Genomic DNA, 15,991 nt, shown 5'->3' on the forward strand with positions numbered 1-15,991 from the left:
TAAAATTTATTATACCTTTAGTTTTTTTTTTAAATAAGCCTATTTGATTATTATTTTTGGTTAAATAATGGGCCTATTTGATTTACAGATAGTAAAGCGGCCCTAATCACCAAGCGGCCCATCCGACGTTCTAGAGTGCTCTTAGTGACAAAACAATCCAACGGTGAAATCGAAGTTTCAAGAGGCTCATTTCGCCTTTTATATATTTCGGAGAAGAAATAAAAATAATAATCAGTAAGCAAGTGCAGTCTTCATAGCTTCAGTCGTGACTCGTGAAGAAACCTACTTCCTTATCCGGAATTGACCTCTCCGGCGCCATCTCCCACCGCTTCTCCGTTGTTCTACCTACCGTACGGTGAGTACCACCTTTTTTTACCACTAGCATGACCTCGTTTTCGTGCTCTCGGAGGCTATTAGTTTAATTGGTGGCTTTTGAGTATTTGGATTTTGGAGAGTGAGCTCTTGATTTTGGAATTGAGTCGCCCTTTTGCATCTCTGTTTTTGATTCTGTTGCCAGTTTTAATTAGTTACTTGTGGAGAATCTTTTCGATATGAATGGTTATGTGTGACAGTTTGATTTGATTTTACCAGTGTGAGAAAGTGAAAATGGCATCGACGTTCACTGCCACGTCTTCCCTTAGTTCGTTGGTAGCTCCTAATGCTATCAAGTTGTCTTCTGCGGCTTCTATTTCTTCAAGCTCTTTTGGAAGGAGACAGAATCTGTGCCTGAGAAAGTCCCGTCCTGCGATTGTATGTGCCGCCAAGGACTTGCATTTCAACAAGGATGGGACTACCATAAGGAGACTTCAAGTGAGAATTAATGGAAATTGTTTTATATGGAGTAAAAGATTAGGATTTGTTTCTTTCGTGTTTTGTTTCTGATTAGTGATTACTTTTTTTTTGTTATTAGAGCGGTGTTAACAAGCTTGCGGACCTTGTTGGTGTCACACTTGGACCAAAAGGGAGAAATGTTGTTCTTGAGAGCAAGTATGGATCCCCAAGAATTGTTAATGATGGTGTCACTGTTGCTAGGGAGGTATGGAATTTATTGTCTGTTTTGCAGTTATGATTTTCGTTAAAAAATACTTCTGTAAGCTCAAGGTTTTTCTTCTGGTTAGGTCGAGTTGGAGGACCCTGTTGAGAACATTGGTGCAAAGCTTGTAAGGCAAGCAGCTGCAAAGACCAATGACTTGGCTGGTGACGGTACAACAACATCTGTTGTTCTAGCGCAAGGTTTTATTGCTGAGGGTGTCAAGGTTGTTACATTCTATTTTTCAGCTTTCTATGATTGAAAACTTAAAACTCAAATCAGTAAAGTAATTCTTGGATTTTTCAGGTGGTGGCTGCGGGTGCAAACCCTGTATTGATCACTAGAGGCATTGAGAAAACAGCTAAGGCTTTGGTTAACGAGCTGAAACTAATGTCTAAGGAGGTAAGTAATTATTTTCCTAAAACTCCCTTCTTAATGTGTTACAAATCTACAGCAAGAGGGTCTAATGGTTATATCATGGGAACTACAGGTTGAAGACAGTGAACTCGCTGATGTGGCAGCTGTTAGTGCTGGTAATAACCATGAAGTCGGAAGTATGATTGCTGAAGCAATGAGCAAAGTGGGCAGGAAGGGTGTGGTTACCCTGGAGGAGGGTAAAAGCGCTGAGAACAACCTTTACGTTGTGGAAGGAATGCAATTTGACCGTGGTTATATCTCCCCATACTTTGTGACAGACAGTGAGAAAATGTCTGTTGAGTACGATAATTGCAAGGTAACTTTTCTGGGTCCTGAGCTACCAGAATGATATTGTGATGCAGATGGCCTAACAATTTTCTACTATGCAGTTGCTTCTTGTTGACAAGAAAATTACCAATGCAAGGGATCTTGTTGGTATTCTAGAGGATGCGATTAGGGGCGGATACCCAATCCTTATAATTGCAGAAGATATTGAACAAGAAGCTTTAGCTACTCTTGTTGTTAACAAGCTTAGAGGCACATTGAAGATTGCAGCTCTCAAAGCTCCTGGATTTGGAGAGCGCAAGAGCCAGTACCTTGACGATATTGCCATTCTAACTGGAGGTAGGTGATGGTTTTTAACAAAACCTATATGTAGGTATCAGTCAATGTGCCCTCCAGTTCTGGAATCATTTGTTGATGTAATCTTGTCATATGGCTTCTGCTTGTGTTCCCAGGAACTGTGATAAGAGAGGAAGTTGGTCTTTCTCTTGACAAAGCTGGAAAAGAAGTTCTGGGTAACGCTTCTAAGGTTGTCCTGACAAAGGAAATGACAACGATTGTAGGTGATGGGACCACACAGGAAGCAGTGAACAAACGTGTTGTACAGATTAGGAATCTGATTGAGGTATATGTTTGAGTCATACTGCATACGAAGTCTATGATAGCTACTTCTTTTTTTTTGTATATAGCTTGCTTATGCTAATAACCATTGTTGTACAGCAAGCGGAGCAAGACTACGAGAAGGAGAAATTAAACGAGAGAATTGCAAAACTCTCTGGTGGAGTTGCTGTAATTCAGGTAAATAATAGTAATCACATGGGCTTTCTTCGATTTGTATGACAGAAGAATGAGTTCCTGATTAAACCTCTCATATTGTGGTTAAAGGTTGGAGCTCAAACTGAGACGGAGCTTAAAGAAAAGAAGCTGAGAGTGGAAGATGCTCTTAATGCTACAAAGGTGATTTTCTTTATCCAGCTGATGGGGTTATAGAGGAGCGTGCTATTCTCACTACGTAATATCTTAATCCTATGACCTCTTTGAGTTTCAGGCTGCTGTTGAGGAAGGTATTGTCGTCGGTGGTGGTTGCACTCTGATCCGGCTTGCATCCAAGGTCGATGCCATCAAGAATACCCTTGAAAATGATGAAGAAAAGGTAATTGGGAAAATCAAGACCTTTATACGTTTGGGGATTTGCGCACATTGCTTTGCTCTTACTGCATTTTTCAACCATTCCCACCTGTAGGTTGGAGCGGAAATCGTTAAAAGAGCACTGAGTTACCCTCTGAAATTGATAGCCAAGAATGCGGGTGTCAATGGAAGTGTTGTCAGCGAGAAGGTTATAATAACACAACATAAAAAAGTCTCCATGTTTATTCAGCTCTTGATCTACGTAAGTTGCTTAAAAAGCTGTCTTTATTCATTGCAGGTACTAGCTAATGATAATGTGAAATTTGGTTACAATGCTGCAACGGGCAAGTATGAAGACCTGATGGCTGCAGGCATCATCGACCCAACAAAGGTCAGCTTCTCGCTTAACAACACTCTCATACTCTTTTTTGCTATCCCATCTGATAGATTGGATCTTTTGTATTCAGGTTGTGAGATGTTGCTTAGAACATGCAGCCTCGGTTGCAAAAACTTTCCTGATGTCTGACTGTGTGGTTGTTGAGATCCCAGAGCCAGAGCCAGTTCCTGCTGGCAACCCCATGGACAACTCAGGTTAGCCCACACATTCTGATTCATGAATACTGGACGGTGACACCAAAACTAAACTCATGTTTCTTCACCACTGATTATTTGATTGCCTTGTTTCAGGATATGGATACTAAGATGGACGGACCGGGTTTGCTCTAAAAGTTGAGAGATAGGCGAGAATTCCGCAACGAGAGTAGCTTACCGGGATACGGATTCCTTTGGCTTGCATACAAATTTCTGTGCAAGTGTAATGATTTTTTAAACAAGAGAATAATGTGTTCATTAGATATCATATTTGGAATCATTTTGAATAAATCGTCAGTGTTCTTCAAAACGTCGGGATCTCTCTCAATAGCACCATCTTATGGATGAATTATGATCGCAAACTCATACCGGTCGATCAAATCCCCAAAACCATGTTGAAAAACACCGAGTGTCCCATACAACAGCCTAACGAGAAGCATACTGTTCAAATTTGGATGCCTAGAGAGGTTACAAAGCTTAGATCCTTCACCCAATCCGTTCCAATGACTGAACAAATCACGACTATGGATGGTCAGGTGAACACTATGAAATATAATCATGGTAAGAAGCAATTCTGATTAGATATGGTAGTTCCAGTATATATATGGTCAAGACAAAGATGTGTTAAAGCTGAGCGAACTTAGAACCATCTTTGGTTTGTTATGTATGTAGGGAAGCTACGGATTTAAGAAACTGTGGTGCTCAGAAAGTAATGCACATAGACATAGTGATTTTAAATTTAAAAGCTCCTTGAATCTGATTAAGAAAAAATCCATTTAACTGGTGAAGTAAACAAGTGTAACAGAATGCAATTCTTTTAACAGTTCTAAAACCGTAACCGTTGAATTGAGAATCATATCCAAATATGGATTCTACAATATGTACCTCAATGTAGATGGATTCTAAATCCAAAGCCGCAAAATGAACAGAGCCAATTCTCAAACAAGCTTCTTCACTTTTCACCATTGCCATATCTCCGCGTAAAACTAAGCCGAATTGATCACAGAATAACACAAACACAGCTTTGATTGCCATCATATCTGGTATCTTCTTCTTCACTGCAAATAAAACAAGGGTTCAGACAAATGACAATCCAACTAATTCTCAAGAACAACACATTACTGGTAAAGTTTGCAACTTTGAAGCTTAAATTGATAAAAGATTCAACACATCAAGTTGATAGATAGATGACTAACCTAGACTCGAATTCTCGGATCTCAGCAAGTTCTTTCCCCATCAAATCCACCCACTGTACTTTCTTCTTCTCCCTTCTCACACCACCATCAGCTGAATCTAAAACCTCCTTTCTGAGACTGCTCTTCAAGATTTCCCCATTACCAAGACCTTCTTCTTTTTTAACCTCAACAAGAGCACAATCTTCTTCTCCAACCTCAGTCAACAAACCATCATCCACATGATCAACAACCTCTTCTTCTTCTACATGTGTATCATCATCATCGTGATCGACAACCGCAGTAGTAGTAGAAGAAGACACTTGAGAAGAAGGAGCGTTCTCCAATTTAAGAGAACCAGATGCGTAGATATGAGGAGAAGGCTTACAGAAACAGATGAAAGAAGGGCACTGGATCTTACACAGCAAAACCCTCATCAAAACATATGTTGGGTCTTTAAAACACCCAATCATCAAATTCAAAACACACCACTGTTTCTTCTTTGTAAAGTTAGAAACTTTCTTCCCCCATTGGTGTGCCCAGATTGAGAAAATCAAAACAAAAACCAAAAGCTTCGAGCCGAGCGACAAAAGAGTTGGATTATTTCTGGATTTCTGAAACACACACAAAAGGAAGAAAAAAAAGAAAGAGAGCAACAACAAAAAACAAAAAGGGGGTTTCGAAGAAGAGTTAATAACCACCAAATATATTTTTTTTTATCCAAGTTCCGATAGAATCCAAAGACCCATAAATTAAGCGTTGATCAGATGAGGAAGCAGACAATAAAAAAAAGTACACGGACCACGCTTTTTTATACTAATTGCAATAGAACAGATTCCAAATTGAGTGAACAATCATCCATGACCATGTAAGTAAGTAAAAGAAATCGAGAAAAAAAAGGTATTTACTTTTATGATTTGTGTGAGAGACAAAGAATGACCAAGTTTTTTGCTTTTTCTTCTTTCTCATAGAACAACAAGAAGAAGATGATAAAGTAGCAAGTCCTCGAATTTTTGCTTTTTTTTCCAGTGCCCTCTAAAGGTGAAGTCTTTGGTTGACAAAAACAAATAAAGTTGAAGTCTAACTGTTCGCTCGCTTAGTTAATCTCCCTATATATTGGATTCCCTTTGTTAAGAAGATATCAAATATGTTTTAAGTAAAAGGACATATATTAGGAAATAACCACTTAAAAAAAGTTCAACTAATCATATAAAAAATTGCATAAAAAAACAATAAAAAATATAAAAATAATTTAAAAGTTATATAGAAAATTAAAAATATTTTATATTATAAAACAAAAAAAACCTCTAAAACATCTTATATTATAAAATGGAAGAAATATTTTTGTTTCCATACTTTTTCTACCAGTTAGATAATTACTAAGAATAATATATATTTATCTACAAATTAAAATAATTAATAAAAAAACTTTTTTATGTCTACCACTAAACCGCATGCTTTCATGAGCTTACTAAATTTGTTTGCAAATCATCTAACAGCAGGATTAAATTTATACCTTCTGTTTACAATATGCAGTGTTGTGTCGAGATCAGCAATAATCTTGCAAATCTAAATGCATAATTTGATAACCCATGTCAAATCTAAATGATTAATGGAATAAGTCACACCAAGTTTCCACGTGAAGGAGATGTATATCAAAAAAATTTGATTTCTATGTATTTTTTCATTAGTTGACAAATCCAGATATGATCTAATACATATATGTATTTATATATGATGTATGATGTATTTATAAACACATAGACGTAAATGCGTATAATGCGTGTGCCAATTAATAGAGAGAATAATGATGAGACATAGGATGCTTCTGAGTTCTGACATAATATGTATGCTATATTTCGAGATCAATCAAACTCAAAAGCCATACAACTTGTCTCATCAACACATGTGTGAGATTTGCTTATTATTGTGTGTAGGCGTCAATCATTTATAAATTGGTCGGATACATACATTCCAAGTTACCTCATCGACATCTAAAGCTAAAAAAAACCACAAGCATTATTACCCTCTCCAAAAAAGACTATAAATCCTTTGTATAATCCATCATACTTAACTTTCTAAATTCTAAACATTGGCGTTAGCTTGTCTTTTTCAAACCAAAAAGAAGAAGAATATTATAGTATAAAATTACTTTAAAATAACAACATTCAAAGCATTTAATGGAAAAGTAATGATTAAAGTTCTTTTTGTTTTTAGCTTTGTCCCTAACCTAAACAACAGGAGATCAACTTTGGTCGACACAGAATCAATTAGAAAATTAGCAAAAGTTTAGAGAGCTAGAAGGGGAGCGTGTAGCTTCTTTTATCAATTAGTGTTAATCTCTTCAGCACCTTGAACATGTGGCTAATATATATGTTTACATACTTGAAACACCCTAGTTTTGAAGGTGTCTAATACATATTATGATTTTTTGCACTTCCATTATACTCCCTCCGTTTCAAAATATAGAATGTTTAAGATAAGAAATATATATCAAGATAGTTTATTTTTCCTTTAAAAAGTATCATATATATTTAAATTAAAAAAATCAACCAATAATAAAGAAGACTGCATAAATAATAATTACAGATTATTAAATATATATTAAAATTTGTATGGAAAGTTACAAAACATTTTATATTTTGAAACAAAAAAAGGTCAAAACATCTAATATATTAAAACGGATGGAGTATTTCTTTTTGAGTGTTTTCTTTAATTACAAATTTAGAATTCTTGTGAATGAAACGAGAAAATAGATATATTAACAATTACTAACAAAGTAGGAAAAGGAAAAGAGTTTTATTGTTTTTTGTTTTCTTTTTTTTTTTTTCTAAGACAAAAAAAAAGAAAAGAAAAGAGTATTTCTAAAAGCGGTGACGCATAAAAATAAAACTAATCGTACCCTATATATATACCTTTAAAGTTTTTGTCTCTACATCAAGACCGATCGAGAAGAGTAGACAAAAAGCGCAAGAACATCTGTTTGGATATTTGAAAACTTTGGTAGAAGGATGACTTTTTCCGATCTTCCAGGGGATTTAGCAGAGGATATATGCTCTAGGGTTCCAATGAAATCTCTAAGTGCAATGCGATCCACTTGCAAAACGTTATACGATTTATCCAAAAACCATATGTTAGGTAAAGCAGCAAGTAAGCAAGAGTTTCGAGGGTTCATTATAAAGGATTTTAAGGTATGTTTTATGACGTTCGATCTCCAAGGAATCCGCGATGAATATAGTGGCTACGTTTATCCATCTATGAAGGAAATAAGTATACTTGGTAAAGTCGAGCCAAGGAGAGTCTTTCACTGTGACGGCTTATTATTATGTGATACCGAGCACGAGTCTAAGGCTTCTAAGCTCGTGGTATGGAACCCGTATCTAGGGCAAACTTGGCGCATCCAGGACGGTGACCGTTTGTTCAAGTTAGATTTGTATGCTCTCGGATACGACAAGAACCGTAACCACAAAATCTTGAGGTTTTCCGATTACTACAGTAGGATAAAACCAAGTATTCCTAGCCAAATCTACGAGTTTAGTTCTAATTCTTGGAGAGATCTTTCTGTCACTCCCGACGAGCATGCATGGTTTCTTAGAGGCTTCGTGTCTTTGAAAGGAAATACTTATTTTTTGGCTCACAAGGGTGAACGTTTTTTACTCTGTTTTGACTTTACAACAGAGAGATTTGGACCGCGTCTTTATCTGCCCTCTAGCTCTTTTTATGTAGAGCGTGTGACTCTATCTTGTGTCAGAGAGGAGCAGGTGGCTGTGTTATACCAGAGGTGTGAGATTGATGAGTGGCATCCGATGATTGAGATTTGGGTTACGAATAAGATTGATCCCAGTGCGGTATCATGGAGCAAGTTTTTGAACGTTAATATCACAGCTGATCTTACTGGTTTTCCGGTTCGGTTTCAAGCTGGAAGCTTTTTCATCGACGAGGAGGAGAAGGTCGCTGTGGTTTTTGATCTTAACGCGTATAAACGGTACAAGAGAAGTAATTACCAAACAGCTCACATCATTGGAGAAGATGGATATATTCAATCTGTGATTGGAGATTCTCCCGATCGCGAAGATTGTTACCCAATTGTCTTCTCTTCTTATGTTCCAAGTTTAGTGCAACTTCAAATCAACCGCAAAAGGAAAGCAAGATGTTATTAATTACTTCCATTTACAAATACTTGATGTGTTGTTTCTTTCAACCACTAACTTTCATGTCCTCTTGAAATAACCTGTTATTATGTTTCTTCTCTTTTGGTTTTGTGTTAAGTATTATGTAATTTAACTTGTGTTTTGCTACTGATCATCTTATAAAGAATTCGGCTTTTGCTATTGTCACTAGTAGACTAGTTCAATAGCCAACTAATCATCTTATTTTCATTGCACGAGAAAGAAAAGTCCGTCTCAGCTGATCATGTTAGTCGTTCGCTATTTAGTTTGTTGTTCTTCCATTGTGGGAGTAGAGAGATGAGTTTGTAAAAAGTTTCATTTGGTGTGTTTTGTTTATAAAAGAAGCTTAATGATATGATAGAATCTGAATCTTATGGCATTATAGAAGAAGTCTATCAGTTTTAGACTATGAAAGTTCCATAGACAACTTCAAAAACTATAATGGTCTTCCCCAAAGGGGTTAAGAGTTTTCCGTATGACTTTTATGCTGCATACTTCTTCATTGAGAGAAGATGGATATTTCAAATCTGTCAAAACTGGAGAAGCTCCAAATCTCCAGAAAACTGACAAATATGATGTTGTTTTGCTATCTAATTGCGTCTGTTACACATCCTCGCTGCTAGAGAAATCGCCAAAAAAGATACACAAGAATGCTATAAAGGCTACAACATGCATTACCACTTTCGGCGTAATTACTGCTGAACTTTCAGAACAGGAAACGCAATGACGTCTCTTATACTAGCGGAGTTTGTCAGCAGCATCACCAGCCTGTCAATTCCAAGCCCCTAAGAGAAACAAAGAAAAAATATAAGTACTTGAGCATAGAAGGTTAATCCAGTCATGTTATAGACTTCAGTGAGCTAACACTAAACTAATGTGATACTATTACTCTAATTGTATATAGAGGAAAGAAAATAGACATAAGTACCATTCCCGAAGCTGGAGGCATTCCGTATTCCAGGGCAGTGAGAAAGTCTTCGTCAAGGGTTACCTCATATGACTCCTCATCATCATCATCTTTCTTTGCGTTTGGTTCAGGAGATTCCGGTGCGGCCTCTGCTCTCTTTGCGTTATGCTGCCTTACTTGCTCTTCCAACCGCGTCCTCTACCATAAACAAATCAATAATCTTTTATGATCCAGTGTACACAAAGATAACTAAAAAAGCAGATCCTTCACTATGTAGACTAAAGGCACAATATTGCAGGAATGTGGAAGGCTTCATTATCGCATTACCTGGTCCACTGGATCAGTCAATTCAGAGAATGCATTTGCCATTTCACGGCCACAGATGAACAGCTCAAATCTTTCAGTCAAACTTGCGTTGCTGTTGCAGAAAAAAAAGCTATTTACACTTGGAAAATATATTATACCATAAGATGAATGATCTAGAAGACGATAACAGTATTGGGAGAAAAGGTAAAAATCGAGGTTTAAATGCCAGGAAACAGAGTTCTAGCAACAACTTTACCTGCGATGAGGCTTGGCCAAAGGAGATATTTCGATTGGGTAGTCCAAGACAAATGTGGGCTGCACAAGCTTTGGCTCTACAACAACTTCGAAAACCTGAAAACGCGAAATAATTTCAGCACATAAATCTCAGATTTTGATAGTAAGTGTCAACTGAAGAAGCTTCACCTCATTAAGAAGATGGCCTAGGGAAGAGCAACCTTTGATTCCAGATTTGTCCTTGGGCTCAAGCACGTCTTGGAGTGCCAGCAGAACTGTGTCTTTGGCATTTCCGATATCTTCCCCTAGCTCACTGAAATCGATTCCTGTAATCTCTTTAACGAGATTATGCATGGTTTCTCTCCTCCAAGGCCGCTCGAGGCAGATTTCTGTTCCCTGCACAGAGCAACCACAACTCAGCCTCTCAAAATTTCACAACCAACATAGAATTCAGATGAGTTTATCTCCACACACTAGCTGTGATGCCAGTGCATCTTCACCTGGTAATCAATTGTTAGCTTCCCATGAACTGCCATTGCACATTGAGTGACGATTAGTTCGGCCATGTCCATCATGCTTTGGTAGTCCGAATAAGCTTCATACATCTAGAGAAAGCTAAAAATGTTATGGATCAGGGAACCATGAAAGAGTATGGAAGCCCAAGTGATGCATATGATTGAGGAGAAGGCATATTTTGAACTACCTCGATGGTCGTGAATTCAGGATTGTGCCGTGTCGAAATGCCTTCGTTTCTAAATATACGACCAATTTCATACACTTTCTCAAACCCACCAACCTATGACCACAAAGAGAAATCTCTTCAGAGACAACATTTACCCTTCATACATATCTGAGGTACATGTAATTTTTATTTTCCAGCCAAAAGTGGTGAGGTAATACAAAAGAAAGATAAGAAGAACGACAGCAAACACTAAGAGATTTGAAAATAGAAGATGTTTCTCACCAGCATTCTCTTCAAGTGCAGCTCAGTTGCAATCCTCAGGTATAGATCCCTCCCAAGTGAGTTATGAAACGTTACAAAAGGTCTTGCTTCCGCTCCACCAGCTGCTCCCTAGTTTTCACAAGTTCATCAAACCGACTCCTATACAAGAATTCAGTATTAAGTGAACATTTGAGAATGAAGGTAGGAAACAAACCTGAAGAACTGGAGTTTCAACCTCCAAATATCCAAAAGACTCAACTGTCTTGCGTATCTCTGAAACGATCTACTACAACAAAATAGAAGAAGAGTATCATCAATTTGTAAAAAAAAAAAACTCCAACAATCTTAAAATGAGAATCAACTGAAAAATCTATTGATACATCGTGAGGTAAACATTTTGTTTAGGGATCGTACACCAAAGAAACTAGATGCTCAATCGAGAGTTTGAATATTTTGATAACATACTTTTGCCCTTCTCCGGAACACATCAGCCACTTCAGGATTAGCAATCATATCAACATACCTAGTAAGAAACACAGTAAGCGGAACCCAAATAAAACTTATAGACTTTCATTTAAGAATCAGACCCACCAATTTTACTTAGATAGAAGACAGAGCTCACCGTTGGCGGTAACGTTTATCAATATCAGTTAGACCATGATATTTGTCTGGCAGTGGAAGGAGAGATTTGGTGAGAATTGAAAAAGAATTCACACATATAGAAAGCTCCCCTGTAAAGTTCAGAGACCAAACAGTTAGTAAACAAACCCAAAAAAACAATGCTACTCTATCAAGATTAATCATCTTATTCGAAGGTTCTACCTTTCTCCGTCCTCTTCATTGAGCCACTAGCACCCAAAATATCACCAATATCGATAAGTGCCTTCAACTGTTCAAACTGATCATCCGAAAGCCTTTCCTTCTCACAGTAAAGCTGCAAAGACCAGGAGATGAAAATACAAGGGGAAATAAATTCTTGTTTCGATAAGGAAATGTTACAGCCAGCTTCTAATGAAATGGATACAAAGCCATCTAATGATCTAAACAATAGGAACATAAAAGGAGTGAATGAAACCTGAATAGTTCCAGAGTCATCTCTCAGAGTCAAGAACGCAAGTTTCCCAAACGCTCTACGAGCAACGACTCTGCCAGCTATAGAAACACGATCACTCTCATTGTCTGATTCTTCACCATTACCTAAATGCTTATATATCTCTTGAAGCTGATTTGCACTGTGAGTTTTTTCCCACTTATAAGCATAAGGCTCAAGACCTTGACCTCTCAGCTCTTCAACCTATGAACCAACAAAAAACAAACATTGATCAGAACCCAGTTCCTAGCTCAGATATTTGAATGAAAAATCACACCTTTTTAAGGCGAATGGAGCGGATAGCTTCACGATCAGAGGTGGAATTGGAAGAGGAAGCGGACCGACGGTTGCGACCGGATGGTTTAGAAGTTCCAGCAGTCGTGGCATTGGAAGAAGAAGAAGAAGCTGCGGAGGCACATCGGAGAGCCGGTGATAAGTGGTAGGATCTTCTTCCATATATTGTGGTGGCGAGACGCGTAGAGGAAGAAGATAGACGGAGTAACTGCTTCAATGGCGTCGCCGTTAGACTCCATACCTTAAGTGCCTCCATCTCTCTCTCTCTCTGTTTCTCGACTAGTGAGTGCTGCTTTGGATAGGGGAGAGAAGAAGAAAGGTTAACTGGATTGGGCTTTTGACTTTTGGACACTAAAACCCTAAGAAATTGTCAAAAAAAATTTGTTGGGCTTTTGATTTTCTTAAATTTACAAGTCGGCTCTTTATTATTAATTTTTTTTTTCTACAATTTTTTTTTTTTTTTTTTACTCTGTTGAATACATAAACTATAGAATCTGAGGTATTTCCGTGCTTGTTGTAATCAATATTTTCTCTAAAAATTATAGTATTAAAAAGTCATTTTGTTTGAAATATTATTTATTTTCAATATTGCAATTGTTTTGTAAATTTATATATTGTTTTTAAATACTAATTATTTTAGAGTATTGAAATATTTTAATGTGTTTGATGTATATTACTATTTTATATTATTTGTTTAGTGCATCATTATTTTTTGAAATATTTTAAAGTAGTAATTATTATATTGTAATTGTGAGCAATAAAACCACATAAATTTAGTTTTACCAATCTGCCAATGTGAAACATTAAACATATTTTTTCTTCACAGACTGATTAATACATCTTTGTTTTAAAAACTTTTAATCACAACACATGCAGAAAAAAAATCTATATATTTATTTATCATATGTATTATATGATAATTCAAAATAAAAGGTAAATGAAATAAAAGAAATATGATAGGAGAATCATAATTTAAAATCATAACACAATCTTCCAAATATAGTTATTAAAATAATTATTTGGATATAAAATCCTACTTTTAAAAGTTTGATTGGTTTATAAAATTTTAAAATTAATTAATAATTTTCGTCCATAATTAATAATTAATTCGAGAGAGAGATTTTTTTTTTGAAATTCATAATTATTTTAAAGATTTTATTAGTCTAATATTAAAATTATATTTTTAATTACCCTTGCTAAAAAATTAAACATTTGTCTTAGTACCAATGACATGACACCAACTGGGTGTCGGTCGACACCTCTCCACGACCGAACCCACACTTGACCAGAACTGAGAGCTTGCAGGATATTCTCTATGCTCCAAGTCAGAGTGTTGTTGCCAACCAGAAAACTTCACATTCTATACTTAGGTAAGGCCAAGGTTTGTATCTTCTTTACCCAAACCTCCTCTTATCATCAATAAGACCTTCAAAGATACAAAAACTGTTTTGCAGTTAACCAAGCCACGAGATTATCGTAGAGCGCTTGTTTCTTCTGTTGATGATTTTGCAGGCTATAAAAGAAGTAAACCCGTCCCTAAATCCCGTCATGGTCCTGTTCCTCACATCCTTGGCAGACCTCATGCACCTAAAGCTTATACACCACCTTGGATGAAGAGGACATTCTCTCGGAAGCATGTATTGTCATGTTCTGCTCCACCCGATGCTTGAGCTTTAATGCAGTCAAGCTAATGACTGAAAACAAGCGCTTAGTGGGAGGCAACCCACTTCTAGGTTTTTCTTTCCTTTTGAGTCATTTTCATTTTTGCATTGAGTCAGTTTTTGTTTGATTTTTGTTTGAAATTATGAATTGTCTATCTATCATGTTGCTTTTAACTTGTGTTTGAGTGCTTCTTAACAGAATAATCATCCAAGGATTGATCCATCAACACAACTATCTGCAACTAACAAGGAGTTTCGGCCAACAAACCACCATTCGTGATGAGTGTTGATCGACACTGAAATGGTATCGGTCGACACCAGCTGGTAAACCGAGAACAATTCATCTTTTTATAATAATTTTCAATACGTTTTTGTTTCTTTTTTCTTTCCTCTTACTTGATAACACTGGGGACAATGTTGTTTAAGTCTGGGGGAGGTTAGTTACTAACTACGTTTTTGTTTTTGACTTTCAGTTGTGTCAGTCAAAACCATAAAGTTTGAGTCAAATTTTTCAAAATTTTTCTTTTTGCCTTTGGGAATTATGATCTTGACTAATGATTTCTCTTGTTTGGCTAACACTCTAATGATTATTTGTTTATGCTTGATCTCAGAAATGAAGCTTAGAAAGACTATGAGCCTTATCAACAATCCTAAAAGCCTTTATTCAATCGATATCTGATTGATCTAATGTTGTCTCAACTTTTATCAAGATTTTAACCGGACTTAATCTCTTACTTTGGGGTTGGAAATCAGTGGACTAGACTTCTTCTTCGGGCCATACAAGACAGTGCAATTTTTCAAAGTATGTCTCCCCTCTCTCTTCCCTTCAGTACTTTAAAAAGAAAGATAAAAAAAAAGAAGAAAGAGAATAAAAGATGAGATGATTTTGATCAGTTTATAGAGGTAGATAAATTACATGTGACCTCATTATTCTACTCTTGAGTCAAATGATCACACAAAACTTGGAAGCGAGGGGTAAGTAAATTACCAATGACCCTGGTATTCGCTTACACCTTTGATTTAAAAAAAAAAAAAAGAGAAAAAATCAATCCTTTGAAGTGAGAAAAGGGAGAGAAAAGGAGATGTATGAAAAATGTCTTGGCTTGAAGGATGTATGAAGAATGTCTTGGCTTGAAGAGAGTCCTTATGCTACTGATTGATACACCAAGGTAGAACTCACTTGTACTTGCTTTAATTTATGTAATGAGATGACAATGGAGATTTCAGAGATTCCAAAGGATTGTGGGATTTGAGTAAGGAATGTTGATGCTTATCATGGTTAAGTATAAGAAGTAAGTTCTTGAGTTAGGTAAATGAAGAGTGCGAATAAGAATCATCATGCAATTGAGTGAGTTCCCAGTTTTCAAACCTCTTTCACAGGTCTAAGTTTATGTTTTGCTTGAGGGCAAGTAAAGGCTAAGTCTGGGGGAGTTGATATATCATGGTTTTTGTGGTTTTTATTCATGATATAAGGAGCCTTTTAGAGTCTTTTGATTTGTTTTCTATGATGTTTTTGAGTCTTTGCAGGTTTTCTAAGACTTTGGCACAGAAGGAGCAAAGTGGAACAATTTGGATAATTTTGGAGCATAAATCTCGAAGAATCAATTCGGACTCGGATCAAAACAAGGGCATCGATCGACACCACTTAGGAGCATCGGTCGACACCCTCTTCAGCCGATGAAGAATCACAAATTTGGAAGTTTTACAAAGTTGCCCGAAGTTTTCCATATTTGCAACACAAGTCCCTGACGTGTTTTAGGACATATA

General features: G+C 36.6%; 4 protein-coding genes across 5 annotated transcripts; 2 read left to right on the forward strand and 2 right to left on the reverse strand.

Annotated features, from left to right (window-relative positions):
* LOC104765133 (chaperonin 60 subunit beta 2, chloroplastic-like) lies at positions 224-3,758 on the forward strand. Its single transcript, XM_010488808.2, has 15 exons — positions 224-355; positions 592-810; positions 911-1,036; positions 1,119-1,256; positions 1,337-1,432; positions 1,521-1,763; positions 1,837-2,071; positions 2,185-2,354; positions 2,450-2,527; positions 2,615-2,686; positions 2,778-2,882; positions 2,973-3,065; positions 3,156-3,248; positions 3,325-3,448; positions 3,545-3,758. Exons 2-15 carry the CDS (start codon positions 607-609, stop codon positions 3,556-3,558), a joined length of 1,791 nt encoding a protein of 596 aa, XP_010487110.1. The 5' UTR covers positions 224-355; positions 592-606; the 3' UTR covers positions 3,559-3,758.
* LOC104765134 lies at positions 3,630-5,695 on the reverse strand. Of its 2 annotated transcripts, XR_763834.2 has the most exons (3): positions 4,645-5,695; positions 4,334-4,506; positions 3,630-3,955 (listed from the first exon to the last, which is right to left on the reverse strand). XR_763834.2 is itself a non-coding variant. In XM_010488809.2 (2 exons), the coding sequence occupies exons 1-2, from the start codon at positions 5,091-5,093 to the stop codon at positions 4,449-4,451; spliced, it is 507 nt and encodes a 168-aa protein (XP_010487111.1). In that variant the 5' UTR covers positions 5,094-5,695; the 3' UTR covers positions 4,177-4,448. The 2 variants fall into 2 exon arrangements, 1 of the variants encoding a protein (XP_010487111.1); XM_010488809.2 differs by lacking the exon at positions 3,630-3,955 and having other exon boundaries at positions 4,177-4,506.
* On the forward strand, positions 7,632-8,780 carry LOC104767485 (F-box/kelch-repeat protein At3g13680-like). Its single transcript, XM_010491503.1, has one exon. It carries the CDS (start codon positions 7,632-7,634, stop codon positions 8,778-8,780), a length of 1,149 nt encoding a protein of 382 aa, XP_010489805.1.
* LOC104765135 (lysine--tRNA ligase, chloroplastic/mitochondrial) lies at positions 9,224-12,854 on the reverse strand. Its single transcript, XM_010488810.2, has 14 exons — positions 12,547-12,854; positions 12,255-12,473; positions 12,002-12,113; positions 11,802-11,910; positions 11,645-11,702; positions 11,394-11,462; positions 11,201-11,308; positions 10,940-11,032; positions 10,737-10,841; positions 10,426-10,632; positions 10,259-10,353; positions 10,024-10,114; positions 9,718-9,894; positions 9,224-9,574 (listed from the first exon to the last, which is right to left on the reverse strand). The coding sequence occupies exons 1-14, from the start codon at positions 12,817-12,819 to the stop codon at positions 9,482-9,484; spliced, it is 1,809 nt and encodes a 602-aa protein (XP_010487112.1). The 5' UTR covers positions 12,820-12,854; the 3' UTR covers positions 9,224-9,481.

This window comes from Camelina sativa, chromosome 19, assembly GCF_000633955.1.
Source record: "Camelina sativa cultivar DH55 chromosome 19, Cs, whole genome shotgun sequence".
NCBI lineage: Eukaryota > Viridiplantae > Streptophyta > Magnoliopsida > Brassicales > Brassicaceae > Camelina > Camelina sativa.